The following is a 15033-nucleotide window of genomic DNA, read 5'->3' on the forward strand; positions in this document are numbered from 1 at the left end:
TGCCTTTGCCCGGTGCGTGGGGGTGGGGAAGGGAAAGCAAGATGGGGGCCACAGGTGTTAACAATTTGTCATCACTTTGCTCATCTCAGAGATGACACATAGGCAAAAAGCATCATTATCTTCACTGCCTCCATTGGGGGGGGGAGAGGGATGGGGTGCAACTCGGGGCAGCACGGCCTATTCTCACCTTCTACGGCCTTGGAAACACAACTCGACATTGATATCGTCTCATAATTCTTCAGTCTAATTTAGCTCTATGTTGTCTTTTCTATCTGAAATATTTTTGCTTCATAGCCACAAATAAGTTTCATCAAAATCCACAAATGAAATCTCCCAAGAAAACCAAAAGGTAAAGTAGAGAACACTTTTTCTCTGTAAAACAATCTGATTTTCTTTAACTCATCCTGTCTTGTGAGGGTAGAGATGTTCACTTTGCTGATTGATTCATTTCCTAATACCAAATGAATGCGTATTATTTCACCTTTATAATTTGCTAAAAATAATTCTCTGTAAACAATAAAAATTTTTTATTTTTTATTTTTATTTATTTGAGAGAGAGAGAATGAGGGATAGAGAGCACGAGAGGGAAGAGGGTCAGAGGGAGAAGCAGACTCCCTGCTGAGCAGGGAGCCCGATGTGGGACTCGATCCCGGGACTCCAGGATCATGACCTGAGCCGAAGGCAGTCGCTTAACCAACTGAGCCACCCAGGCGCCCACAATAAAAGTATTTTTAATGTCAGTTTGTCAGCTAAGTATCACAAGACAAAAGCTAGACCTTGTAGACATGATCTGAGAGGAAGATAATCCCCAAACTCATTTCACAAGGTTTCCAATCTTTAACCAGATCTAAACAGAGGACAATTATTGCACAACAAACTTGACTGCGCAGGACAGAATTGCTTCAGGAGAGATTAGCAAGTAAGAAGGAAGATAAGGGAAAAGATAAAGACTGAAAAATGCTTTGTACCTGTGGGAGATTTGAAAAAAGCAAATTTACAACACTTAGCATTCTTCATTAGAAAGTGGGTATCAATGGCTCCGGGTCTTGGTTTACTAGTTAAGGAGAAAACTATGACTCACTCTGTTTAAATCCCAATTGCAATTACAAATTAAACTACTCATAGAATGAATACTTTAGACTGGGAGATAATACAGAATAATAATGGCCTCGCTCCAGTCAAGCCAATAAAATACTCAGCCCGTGGTGTTACAGGTCTTTGTGTTCTTGGGCAAGCAATGGAAAGAAAGACTGTAACCTCCGGCTATTGGGAGATCTAAGCCCATTCACCAGACTTGTGGACCTTGTCCTTTTAATGTTGGTGACTGACGAAGGCTAAATCCAAGAGCAAATTATAGAAAGAACAGGGCCAGCTGTTTGGTTGAGCAACACAGTACTACTAGAAGCAAAGCAAACCCACAAACCCCAAATGCCTTCCCTTGTCATCTACAATCTTCCATGTGAACGCTTTGGTTAGCCAAAGAATTCCAATATAGACCTCTTATCTAAAATCTATTTAAGAATTACCTAGGTCCTAAGGGAATAGTGAATCTCATTTCTTTTCACTCTTGCACTGTCCCAATTCTGCAAGCGGTAGGCACGCGAGGCTATTTAAATTTAACCGAACTACAAGTAAATAAAAGATTCAGTCACATTAGCCATATTTTAGACACTCAAGAGCTACATAGGGCTAGTGGCTATTTTGGACAGCCAGACTTAGGACATTTCCATCACCACAGAAAATTCTATTGGATGAATGCTGCATATATGCTACATAACAAGTGGCAGGATCCTCTTATTCTCAATGCTGGCAGGTATTGGCACAGAAGGACCAAGGGACCGATCTAAGGATCCATGGCAAGTGAGTCTTATAAATAGAACTTAAACTGACATCTCTGGGACCCTAGTCTGAGGATCTTTGTTTGGTTGGTTTGTTCTTCTGGGAACCATACCTTAATGTGAAAAGTGACGCACATTATCTGCCACCTTGGTTAGTTTGAGCTACAAAGGTTGTATCACAAGATCTCATAGGCTAAGCTGGAATATAACAGTACTTTAATTTCTAAATAGTCAATATACTATTACTGTCACTATTGAAGACAATCAGCAGCTTTAGAAAGTACTTTCATAATTTTCTTTGTACATATGTCTTTAAATATTTTAATAGGATTTATAATACTGGTTGTAGACAGAAATTCCATTTTGTTTGGGTCAACATTATTTTGTTATTATTCGATATACCCAAATTGAAAATGAGGGGAAGATAGCTTAAATGTGTGTTTAGTAGCAAAATAGCAGTAACTTTTATTGTGAATAAATAAAATGCTAAGATTAAGAATTGATCTAACACCGTGAAAAATAGTATTAGGGAGGATATAATAGTAACAATGCTAGCAAACTCATATATCTGCTTACTCTGTGCAAGGAGCATGCTAAATGCTTTACATATATTAATTCTGTATTAACTCACTTAATCCTCACACCTCTCCCATGAAGCACGATTATATTTCCTGATTTTAGGAGTAAGAAAACTGAGGCATAGAGATATCAAATCGCTTGCCCAAGGTCATAAAATTAGAGTTAGGACTGGGACCCAGACAGTGTGGCTCCAGACACTGTGCTCTGAGCCACCAGGTTATATTGCAAAGTGGCTAAACAGAGAAAAATTAGCTGTCTTCCTAGAATCAATCAGCCAGCACCCTTTATTAACCATATTTCTAAGTTCAGGGGACATGCTCACTTCACAATCAGCCTGTGTATCTTTCCTGCCTTCATCTTTCCCTGAGTATTTCTTTTTCTTTTCATTTATTACCGTGGTGTTCAAATTATAAATGCAATTTCCCCTTACCTCAAATAATTGCTTAGCAGTTGATGCCAAGAACATTAGACATTATACCAAACATAAAATCAGAGTTCCAATCCTGGATCTAATGGACACACTCAATTAAAATAGCCTTTTTTGCTTCATAGAGTTGTTTTCCTAGTCTGAACTATTTGGATTTGTTTTTATTAATAATTCCTTTCCAAGTTTGTGCCAGGAGCCATCCAGTCAAAGAGTTTATAACTGTAGCTATCAAAAAAGCCTTTTAAGAACATACAATCTGGGAAGGTCTCAAAGGGAACTGGGGGGAATTTGTGGCTTACAAGATTTGCTTCTTTTCTTGAGAATTCTGCCTTGAAATAGTAGCAGAAACCTGAAATTGACATTATAAAATTTCATTCTGAAAATAGACAATGAATTTAAAAAAATTTTTTTGTTTCCCCCATAAAAGAGCTCTTTTTTTGGTCTTTTAGTCTTTTAGTCACCTGATAAAACTCTAGATTGGAGTTAAGAGATCTAATCTAATTCAGTCATTTTACAAAGAAACCACTCTAGAGAGATAAAGTAACTTGCCCCGGGTCACAGAGCTAATTCATCAGAAACAAAAGTGCAACCTGTGCTTTCTGGTCCAGTTTTTTCCACGCCTGATGAGAAAGAAAGGGGTCCTGCATACCTCCTCTGCACCGCTCTGGCAATTCTTTCTCGGGCCTGTGTTCCCAGGTGCTGTCACAGCTGTCCACATCGTGCACAGTCCACAACCAGGCCGCATTTAAAGGGATGGCATCCTCAGTGGACACTGGGGACTTACATGTTTTATGACAACGTTCTGGCCAATGGCAGGAGAGGGTGCTTTGCTGGGACAATAGCTCACGGAGCTAGGCAATCTCAGAGGAATCTGAGTTGCCAATCACTTCTCACCACTGGAGGTGACATGACAAGGAAAAAAGAAAAACCAACTCATTTTTTTTTCCCCTTTGAGCTAATGTTGTCTTTAAAGAAAAAAAAAAGCAAAACACAAGCAAAGAAAATGAGAGATTTATTTAAAAAGGAAGCCTCCAGGGAATGTGCCCTGCTTCATCATAGGAGCTGCTTACAGCCCAACTGTCCAATCATCAACAACATCTGCAACCCTAGGATCCCTGATGTTTAGAAAACCATGATCCCGAGCACTGAATGATCCCAAATGAAGAATGAACAGGTAAATTACAACTAGTATACCGTGTTAAGACAAGAAAGTTTATTATTATAAGTTTTCAATCAGTATTGAAATAGAAAAAAAGGGGTTTTCTGGCTAACCAGAAAACTTCTATTCCCTGAGCATCCCAAATAATTGAGGTTGTGTTATAAAGAGGCTGTTCTTTCTAGACAATCAAGTCTGGTATTACATAACCTGCCAAGAAGAAACCAAACCAATCAAAAGATCTGCCTTCCTAATTTAAAAAATTAAGATGGTACATGTGAGTGAGTTTTTTCACTCTTAGAAATAATGTAAAAAGTCTATACTATAAACAAAACAATACACATACTAGAAAACACAAATGATTAATCTCCAATTTTTGTATGTAATTGTTAGCTGTTTTTTTAGGTCAATTAAATACTAAAACAATAAATTAAGACTGTGTTAGCATAGAAAAGATAGGTGAAGTAGTTGAAATAATATAGCAGGATGTTTCAATTCGGCTAGACTGCATGTTCTCAAAATCCAGAAAACTGGATTTCAGGGGACACACTGAAGTCAATCCAGGGAAGGACTTGGTTTCTGCTACCACAGGTCAACTTTGTACTAACCAGTCAGAATTTCCCAATGCCTGGCTCAGAATGAGAGGTCTGTGCCAGGTAGCGAGTGATGTATTTTGGTGGACAGGGAGTCAAATCTATAAATGCAGTGATCCCAATACATGACTTTTCTTGAAAGCGAAAGGAAAGGCTCAGCAACATAAAAACAATAATAGAACAATGAAAATGTCAGGCAGATGATAAAGGACTTGGTTTAAGAAGGAACAAGGACAAAAAATCTTGTTGGCTAGGAACCTAGTTATTTCTCAAATTAAATTTCTAAAGAAAAACAAACCCTTTTTCCCCCCCGAGTATTACATTATAGAAACCAATGAATAAATGGACTCCACATTCTAACTTTCGTATCTGAATCCATATGAAAAATCAAATTATTTTTGCCCATTTGATCAATTCCTATAAAGCCAGGAGTGCATTCCTCATGTGGCTAAAACCGTGAGTAGGCATTTCGTTGTTGCTGCTGTTGTAATGGTTGCTGGGCTTGCTGTTGTTGTAGGCGAATTTGCTGGGAATAAGGGTCTTCCAGGGATTTTACAAATATGGTAGTTCTGGGACCTGTCTTCCATACAATACCATTGGCATCTTTCACTGAAGATTCTACTGTAATGTTGTGTGTTCCAAGGATAGCAAAGTTCAACAGAAATTGAGTACTGAAGTAATCATTATGAGGTTCAACCCTCTGCTCCATCTCATTGGTCATATTGTCAATGGGTATCTGGAATGAAAAAATTGTTAAATAACAATAATAGCTAACATTTACTGAGTGCTTACTGGGAGCCAGGCCCCATATGAAGTGCTTACTTAATCCCCACAAACAACCCAGAGGTTTAGGTACCATTTTTACCTTTGACTTCTAGATAAGGAAACTGAGGCAGAGAGGTTAAGTAATTTCTCCAAGGTCACATAGCTAAGGAGTGGCAGGCTAGGCAACCTAGGCAGGCTAACTCCAGAGCCTACACTCTCCACCATTAAGCGATCCTGCCTCCTCACTATCCTTGAGTAGAACGAGTTCCCGGAGACCTTCTCAACCCCTTCCTTTGTTGGCCTTTCTTCCTTGTGAAGGAGCTCAGGACGTGCCACCTCAAAATATGCTGCTTTGGCACATTATTTTGAGCTTAAAGGCACCTGAGAAACAGCAGATGGAGGAAGGGCTCTCTGACCTCCTCATTTTTACCTAAAACAGGCCATAAAACCTCCCATGAGAAAAGTGCCCTTTCTCTATACCAAGAAGAGGAGAACATCCTTATCACTAGAGACTGGAAGTCAATGCTGAAATGTACCTCCACAAATAAACTAGAATAACCCCTATCTCCCACAGGTGCCCCCCCACTCCCTCTCTCCCAATCACTTCCCTAGTTTACTGCCCCTCGCCCTTGTCTTCTGTCTTCACAAATTTACCGTTTGTCTAAAAGTTATGTAAGCTTTCTGCTCTGGTCACTTCTTTGGGTTTCCATTGTCTTGTGAAGACTCCCATGTATAGGTACAATTCTAACAAACATGTATGCCTTTCTCATGTTAATCTGCCTCAATATCAGTTTAATCTTAGGCCCAGCAGGAGACCCTAAGACAATGGAAGAGAAAATTTTCTTCTACTACACTTGCTTACCCAACCCCAACTCCAATTCCCATCTTTCTTTACTTTTCTTTACTCTGTGAGGAGATATTCTGAAGAAACAGGGAGCAATCAACTGTTGCAGGAAGTTTAAAATCTAAGAGACTGAAAAAGAACCTAACACTAAGTAAATACAAGTTAGGGTTCTTCCTCCTAACTAGTCTGGTTTTATATTGCTTCAGTAATGCAACTGTTCCTCCCTCCTTTAACAAATTAACTTTAGAACTTGTACAGTGTTTACCTAATACTCAGTATCTTGTTCAGACTGGCAGCACAATATATTATAAAACACAGGTTTATGGGCTTGTTCACTTATTTAGCTAGACACCCATGTCTTTGTCCTTTGAAAAACAGAATAACACCTCTGGTACACCCTTACCTGTACCCAAGATGAAGTATGCCAAGAGAGACACTTACTCTGGAACACACATAAAGGTAAACTTAACGACTATTTGGCCAGATTGCTCTAGGTTTATGTGTGTGTTTCTGTTGCCTAATCAAAATGACATAAATATGCCCTGAAACTCTGTGACTAAATGAGCATATCTTGACGTCAGTTTTCCAGAGACATTTACCTGTAATGTCGATGAAACGAAGTCACTGACCAATTCGAGATCTTAGGATTATTTATAGGCCCTGTTCTGTTTGTTTGCACAACTTCTGTAGGGTTTTTATGTCCCTAAAGAATATGCCTACCAAACATGAACTTCCTTAAAAGGACTAGAGCTAGGCCTAAGCAACCTGATCACTCTGAACGGATGATGCATTTCAAGTTGAAAACTCACCGCAAGTAACATTACAAATCTTATACTACATGACTTATTATATCAGCTTCCTGACTTTAAGCAATGCCTCAAGAGGTAAGTTAATAAGCAGAAGCCTGGTTTGAATATTTTTTTCTTAACAGTAGAAATCATTATATACAAGGAACAAAGAGAATTACTATTCTTTCAAACTCTAAGCGGGGACACAGCTGCAGACAGAGGTAGGTTAACTATGTAAATTCTCACTACGACCTAAGGATTGTCCAAACATAACAGTTGTACTCTAAATACAGTAAATGGTTTTGTCATCATTCATCAAATATTTGCTACATAGGGCTACATAAGGCACCACAGTCTGTGTTGTAGGAATCAAAGAGAGCAAGAGAATGAAGCCTGAGCCTTATCAGGGTGGGAAAAGAAGGGATAGAAGGTTACCAAAGAAAAGAAATAAAAATGGCTTAAACCACACCTTCTCCCTAAAAACCACCAAAGAGAATAAAATGTTCTCTTTTTATATCTTTACAGAATATTAATTCCTTTCCTTACTATGGAGCTCAGTTCAAGTATGCCCACAATAAACCTGGACATAACCAATCTTGCGCATTTGAACAACTCTGTTCACACAACTGTGTACTTGCTCCCTTGTTCTATTTTCTGTGAATAAGCCACCAAGGAACTGGAAAGAGATGTCTCAAGAAAGGAACGTTCTGCATTTGGAATATTGGTATTCCATGGTATTTAGCACCTTGGCCCCGGCTAACAAAGCAAGCATGATTTTTGGTTACCTACCTCATAATTTCTCAAAGCAGGAAATTCCTAGGGTTACACCCGTAAGGGAAGATTTTACTTTATCTGACCATTGTCTGTCAATGTTGTCTACCTTTTTCTTTAGAAAATGCTAATATCTACTTAAAATAGAGAAAAATAATTAGATGTGTGCTTTTGGGGGGTAAGAGGGATAGGGAGGCTGATGTTTCCCTCCAGGTAGAGGGACTTTTCATGAGATGAACAACACTGGTCTCCAGGGGAGGAGGTGAATTCTACTGACTGCTAAGTTTTTGGGTAAGAACTGAGCACAGGGAGCTAAGACCTTCTCTTTCCCTTCTCTGGACATCAGGATGCTCCTTCCTGCCATCGATTTTATAGGGGCAGGCTCTTGTGTGCACAGGCTGAGGCTGGGTGGGAAAATTCAATTCAGAAGTACAAGGCTAGGAAGTCCTTGTTGGCAGGCACCTGAGCTAGGTTTCCCCATCGCTAAACAGTGAGGCTCATATTTTGATCTCTGTCTGCCTGGATGCTTTCTCTATCAACTGGTTCAGGCAGAGAAAAGAGAGGTTATTATTTATCAGCCCCCTCAAACTCCAATAGGTGCTTTTAACTTATGTCCGTATCTCTTCCCCTGGGAGGTGTAACTGCAATCTGCTTAACCATGAAAATCACTGGAAAACTTCCATGAATGAGCTAACAAAACGCGTATCACAACTCTGCCTCTTTTTTAAATTACCTTGTAGTCTTGTCCAGATTTACTCTGTAGCGTGGAAGAAACATTCAGACAGACGGACTGAATTTTGCGAAAGAGTCCTGGCTTAGATCCGTGTTGAACCACTCCCTCTACTTTGAGCGCCAGCTGCTGGTTATTCTGAACAGCGATGGGCTCGGCAGGGTTCCGGGGCGACGGTGACAGAGCAAGCTGGAATAGCAACATTAAGACAAATGCTCACAAGCAAGAACAAGCTTTCATCCAACAAACATGTTTGTGCTAATTGTTGTCTATAGGTTACAACGTTACACAGCTAATGACCTGACTGCTGGGAAACCCAGACAAATGCACCTTTAAAGTCAAGGGGTCCTTCTCCCTAACGCCTCTTTTCAATACCAAATCCCAGTTCTGTGTGAGGGTAACTGAGGATCAGAAAACAGTGAAGGCCCTAGTCTTCCTTATTTGTATTTGCATTTCTTTGACAATGAACCAATTCCAGCAGGGAAATGCACTATGTAAACTTTCATGTCCAGCTGCTGTCTCTTTGGTCTTATGTAATTTTAAATAGACTAAATTCAAGGACAAGTGAACTTAAAATTCTAGAATTACATATATGATCAAGTCACAGTGGTATAAAAGTCAATTTCCACAAATGAACCAAATAACATTTTTTTTTTAAAGATTTTATTTATTTATTTGAGAGAGAGAATGAGAGATAGCACGAGAGGGAAGAGGGTCAGAAGGAGAAGCAGACTCCCCATTGAGCAGGGAGCCCGATGCGGGACTCGATCCCCGGGCTCCAGGATCATGACCTGAGCCGAAGGCAGTCGCCCAACCAACCGAGCCACCCAGGAACGCAACCAAATAACATTTTTAACCTCTCATTAGAGTTTTTATTTAAGAACATATTAAAAATCCCAAATACCCTTAAATTACAGAAAGCCCAAATTCTGCTAAATGAAAAGATGGAAGACATGGGTCTTTTTGATGATGCTAAGCATTGCATCAGTCAACCCTGCACACATCCTACCTCAAGATATCTTATCTGAGATAATCAATTTTTCTCGTGATTCAGGTCATTTTGAAATGGAATGCCCTGTTATTTACAATCAAAAGCATTCAAATGGATATGCAAAAGTGCACTGAAGACATTTATTGACAGAGGGATCATCTAGGAAATCTCTTGGAGTTGAGTTTTCCACCTTTTCCAACAATTTTATTCTTTGAATCAAAAATAGCTTTTGAATTTGGAGAGCTCAAATATTTTAAAAATATTAGCTCTTCTCACTGGCCAACTCCTCAAAACTTGATATTCACAGACAAAAGCGCTCTGGAGGTAGGACTGGTAATGTCTTACCAGACCTGATTTACTCTAAATGGGGTCTGAAAAGCCCAATCAGATGCGAACTCAGCTCAAGATCCTCGTAGAGGACTTACGATGAAAACCTCTCAAATTATTCTTGGAGACAAGAGACAGAGCTCCAGGTACCCAAGTGCCTGTCGCACTGCACCTGGTACTGACAGGTAAGAAGGGAATGGGCTTAACTCCCAAATCCCATTACCTTTACCAAACCACTTAATAAAGGGAGAAAAAACTTACAACTAAAGGGTCTAAGTTTTATCAAAACCAAAGGTAAGACGCCGAAGCAGAGCTATAGCCCATGTATTCCAGAAGATAACTGGGTTTTTAACCTGTATTAACCTCCATATTTTGGTAGAGTATTACCTTGATGCTGGTAGATTGCAGTTTCTGGAAAAAATATCTCTGAAACGAAAGAGGAACTTTCAGCAAGGAAATGATGGCATTGCAGAGGCATGCTGTATGCTGGGAGGGGAAAAAAAAACTCAGTCAAATAAAAATAAATTTCCAAATTTCATCAACAAATGGTACTTTCAGGAAGAAGTTTAAAAAGTACAAATGGTCATAAGATTACTGCAAAGGTATATACCAATCAGTAAACAGGCATAACACCCAAATGTTTGCCAAATCATTCATGTCAAGGATTACAACTGCAGATTTTTATTTTAAAGTACATTTACTAAAATAAGGAGTAAATGTAGAAGAAAATCCTCCAGGCCAAATAATGCACAAATTTTGCATTTCTGTAGCATTAGAGCTCTTAGATATGTTATTATATAATTAGTTTAGATACTACAATATAGAGTCACTCTCATATGGTAAAGTAGGATCAAGACTATATGATAAAGAGGGGGAGGAGCAAGAGGGCGGAGGAGTAGGAGACCTAAATTTCCTCTGGTCCCGGGAATTCAGCTGAATAGGGATCAAACCATTCTGAACACGAACTCAACAGGAGATCAAAGAAAAGAATAGCAACAACTCTCTGAACAGAAAAGCGACCACTTTCTGGAAGGTAGGGTGTGCGGAGAAGTGAATCCGAGGCGATATTCGGGAGGATAGACGGCGGGGGAGGGGGCCTCCACTGGTCACTTCTGGCAAGTGCTAGAGCCACGGAGCACAAAATCGGAACTTTTGTAAGTCGGCTCCGCTGAGGGACGTCGCTCCAGTGGCTAAGTGGGGGGTGAAACCCTCACGGGACAGTGTGGTCTCAGGACCCTCGGGGTCACAGAGAGACCGGGGATGCCTGAGTGCAGCAGAGCTCCCAGGTATCGGAGCAGGGAAGCCGGCTGCAGAGACAGAGCCCAGGCGCGGGCTCTCAGCTCGGGGTTGCCATAAACTGTGATCCGCGGCACAGCTGGGCCACTGCTCCTCCAGCAGGGACCCAACGAGTGGCAGATCCGGGGAGATGCCCCTTCCTTCCCCGGGAGGAGCAGCGGGGGAGCACACCGCAGGGATCTGCTGGGTTTGGAGATTCCACATGGGATCGGGTGCCAGAGACAGAAAGGAACGCTCGGTCACAGGCCGGGTGAGCACGAAGTGCAGCCGGAGACCAGGGAGATGGGAGTGATTGACTGCTTTTCTCCGGGGGCGCACTGAGGAGCGGGGGGCCTGAGTTCTCAGCTCCTCCAGGGCAGAGACTGGGAGACCGTCCTTTTCACTCTCGTCCTCCAAAGTTGCAGGGAACAAAAGCTCCAGAGAGGAAACCTGAGCCGATTACTTAGCCAGGACCCAGCAAGGGTGGGGCAATTCCGCCTCCGGCAAAGACATTTGGGAACCACGCAAAAGGCCCCTCCCCCAGAAGATCAGCAAGAACAGCCAGCCAAGACCAAGTTTACCGATCAATGAGAATGGCGGAACTCCAGCACTAGGGGAATACTGCACATAGAATTCATGGCTTTTCCCCCATGATTCTTTAGTCTTTCAACGTTAATTTTTTAACTTTATTTTTTATTTTTCTCTGTTTTTTAGTTGAATTTTTCTTCTTCCCTTTTTCAACCAATGTCTTATCAATTCCTTTTTAAAAATCTTTTTTGATTTTCATGTTTACACTCATATTTTATCCCTTCATTGTATTTAGCCTTATTTTTTGTATATGTATATATATAAGTTGTTCATTCTTTAAAGTTCTGGGAGGCAATTTCTTCTAACAGACCAAAATACATCCAAAATCTAGAGTTTGGCTCTGTTCTATTCACCAGCCTGATCATATTATTATTATTTTTATTTCCCTTTCTTTTCCCCCAGTTTCGGGTTTCTTCTGATTTGTTTGGTGTTTTTCTGGGGTCGTTGTCACCCAGTTAGCATTTTGTTCTCTCATTCATCTATTCTCCTCTGGACAAAATGACAAGATGGAAAAAATCACCTCAACAAAAAGAACAAGAGGCAGTACCAACTGCCCGGGACCTAATCAATACAGACATTAGTAAGATGTCAGAACTAGAGTTCAGAATGATGATTATAAAGGTACTAGCTGGGCTTGAAAAAAGCACGGAAGTTATTGGAGAAACCCTTTCTAAAATCTAACCACGTCGAAATCAAAAAGGCTATTAATGAGGTGCAATCAAAAATGGAGGCTCTAACTGCTAGGATAAATGAGGCAGAAGAGAGAATAGGAGATATAGAAGACCAAATGATGGAAAATAAAGAAGCTGAGAAAAAGAGATAAACAATACTGGATCACAAGGGCAGAATTCGAGAGATAAGTGATACCATAAAGTGAAACAACATTAGAATAAGTGGGATCCCAGAGGAAGGAGAGAGAGGGGCAGAAGGTATACTGGAGCAAATTAGAGCAGACAACTAACCTAATTTGGGGAAGGAAACAGGCATCAAAATCCAGGAGGCACAGAGAAGCCCCTCAAAATCAATAAAAATAGGTCAACACCCCAACATCTACCAGTAAAAGTGACAAATCGCAGAGACAAAGGGAAAATCCTGAAAGCAGCTCGGGACAAGAGGTCCGTAACCTACAATGGTAGAAACATTAGATTGGCAACGGACCTGTCCACAGAGACCTGGCAGGCCAGAAAGGACTGGCATGATATATTTAGAGCGGTAAACGAGAGAGATACCATATCCAGCTAGGCTGTCACTGAAAATAGAAGGAGAGAGAAAAAGCTTCCAGGACAAACAAAAACTAAAAGAATTTGCAAACACCAAACCAGCCCTACAAGAAATATTGAAAGGGGTCCTCTAAGCAAAGAAAGAGCCTAAAAGTAACACAGACCAGAAAGGAACACAGACAATATACAATAACAGTCGCCTTACAGGCAATCCCATGGCACTAAATTCATATCTTTCGATAGTTACCCTGAATGTAAATGGACTAAATGCCCCAATCAAAAGACACAGGGCATCAGACTGGATAAAAAGAACAAGACCCATCGATACGCTGTCTGCAAGAGACTCATTTCAGACGCAAAGACACCTCCAGATTTAAATGAGGGGGTGGAAAACCATTTACCATGCTAATGGACATCAAAAGAAAGCTGGGGTGGCAATCCTTGTATCAGACAAATTAGATTTTAAACCAAAGACTATAATAAGAGATGAGGAAGGGCACTCCATCATACTTAAAGGGTCTATCCAACAGGAATATCTAACAATTGTAAATATCTATGCCCCTAACGTGGGAGCAGCCAACTGTACAAGCATTAATAACAAAATCAAAGAAACACAGCGACAATACAATAATAGTGGGAGACTTTAACACCCCCCTCATTGAAATGGAGAGATCATCTAAGCAAAAGATCAATAAGGAAACAAAGGCTTTAAAGGACACACTGGATGAGATGGACTTCACAGATATATTCAGAACATCCCATCCCAAAGCAACAGAACACACATTCTTCTCTAGTGCCCATGGAACATTCTCCAGAATTGATCACATCCTGGGTCACAAATCAGAACCCAACAGGTACCAAAAGATTGGGATCATTCCCTGCATATTTTTGGACCACAATGCTTGGAAACTAGAACTCAATCACAAGAGGAAAGTCGGAAAGAACTCAAATACATGGAGGCTAAAGAGCATCCTGCTAAAGAACGAATGGGTCAACCAGGAAATTAAAGAAGAATTTAAGAAATTCATGGAAACATATGAAAATGAAAAGACAATTGCTCAAAATCTTTGGGATACAGCAAAGGCAGTCCTAAGAGGAAAGTATGTAGCATTACAAGCCTTTCTCAAGAAACAACAAAGGTCTCACATACACAACCTAACCCTACACCTAAAGGAGCTGGAGAAAGAACAGCAAATAAAGCCTAAACCCAGCAGGAGAAGAGAAATAATAAAGATCAGAGCAGAAACCAATGAAATAGAAACCAAAAGAACAGTAGAACAGATCGACGAAACCAGGAGCTGGTTCTTTGAAAGAATTAACAAGATTGATAAACCCCTGGCCAGACTTATCAAAAAGAAAAGAGAAAGGACCCAAGTCAACAAAATCATGAATGAAAGAGGAGAGATCACAACCAACACCAAAGACGTACAAACAATTGTAAGAACATATTATGAGCAACTCTATGCCAGCAAATTAGATAATCTGGAAGAAATGGATGCATTCCTAGAGAGGTATAAACTACCAAAACTGAACCAGGAAGAAAGAGAAAACCTGAACAGACCCATAACCACTAAGGAAATTGAAGCAGGAATCAAAAATCTCCCAACAAACAAGAGCCCAGAGCCAGATGGCTTCCCAGGGGAATTCTACCAAACATTTATTTTTTTAAAGAAGAATTAATACCTATTCTTCTGCAACTGTTCCAAAAAATAGAAATGGAAGGGAAACTTCCAAACTCATTTGATGAGGCCAGCATTACCTTGATCCCAAAACCAAAGACCTCATCAAAAAGGAGAACTACAGACCAATATCCTTGATGAACATGGATGCAAAAATTCTCATCAAAATACTAGCCAACAGGATCCAACGGTACATTAAAAGGATTATTCACCACGACCAAGTGGGGTTTATTCCTGGGCTGCAAGGCTGGTTCAACATCCACAAATCAATGTGATACAGTACATTAATAAAAGAAAGAACAAGAACCATATGATCCTCTCAAGAGATGCAGAAAAAGCATTTGACAAAGTACAGCATCCTTTCTTGATTAAAACTCTTCAGAGTGTAGGGACACAGGGTATATACCTCAATATCGTAAAAGCCATCTATGAAAAACCCACAGTGAATATCATACTCAATGG

General features: G+C 40.3%; 1 protein-coding gene across 2 annotated transcripts in view; it reads right to left on the reverse strand.

Moving 5' to 3' along the window:
• Positions 1-630: 630 nt before the first annotated feature.
• The window catches only part of INTS7 (integrator complex subunit 7), a 103019-nt gene continuing 88616 nt past the window's right edge, over positions 631-15033 (reverse strand). For both annotated transcript variants that reach the window (XM_027613388.1, XM_027613387.1), the window contains 3 exons: positions 10197-10295; positions 8495-8680; positions 631-5329 (listed from right to left, as the gene is read on the reverse strand). In XM_027613388.1, coding sequence (XP_027469189.1) covers positions 5042-5329; positions 8495-8680; positions 10197-10295 — 573 coding nt within the window. In that variant the 3' untranslated portion in view covers positions 631-5041. The remainder of the gene's footprint in view (positions 5330-8494; positions 8681-10196; positions 10296-15033) is intronic.

Source organism: Zalophus californianus, chromosome 10 (assembly GCF_009762305.2).
Source record: "Zalophus californianus isolate mZalCal1 chromosome 10, mZalCal1.pri.v2, whole genome shotgun sequence".
Taxonomy (NCBI): domain Eukaryota; kingdom Metazoa; phylum Chordata; class Mammalia; order Carnivora; family Otariidae; genus Zalophus; species Zalophus californianus.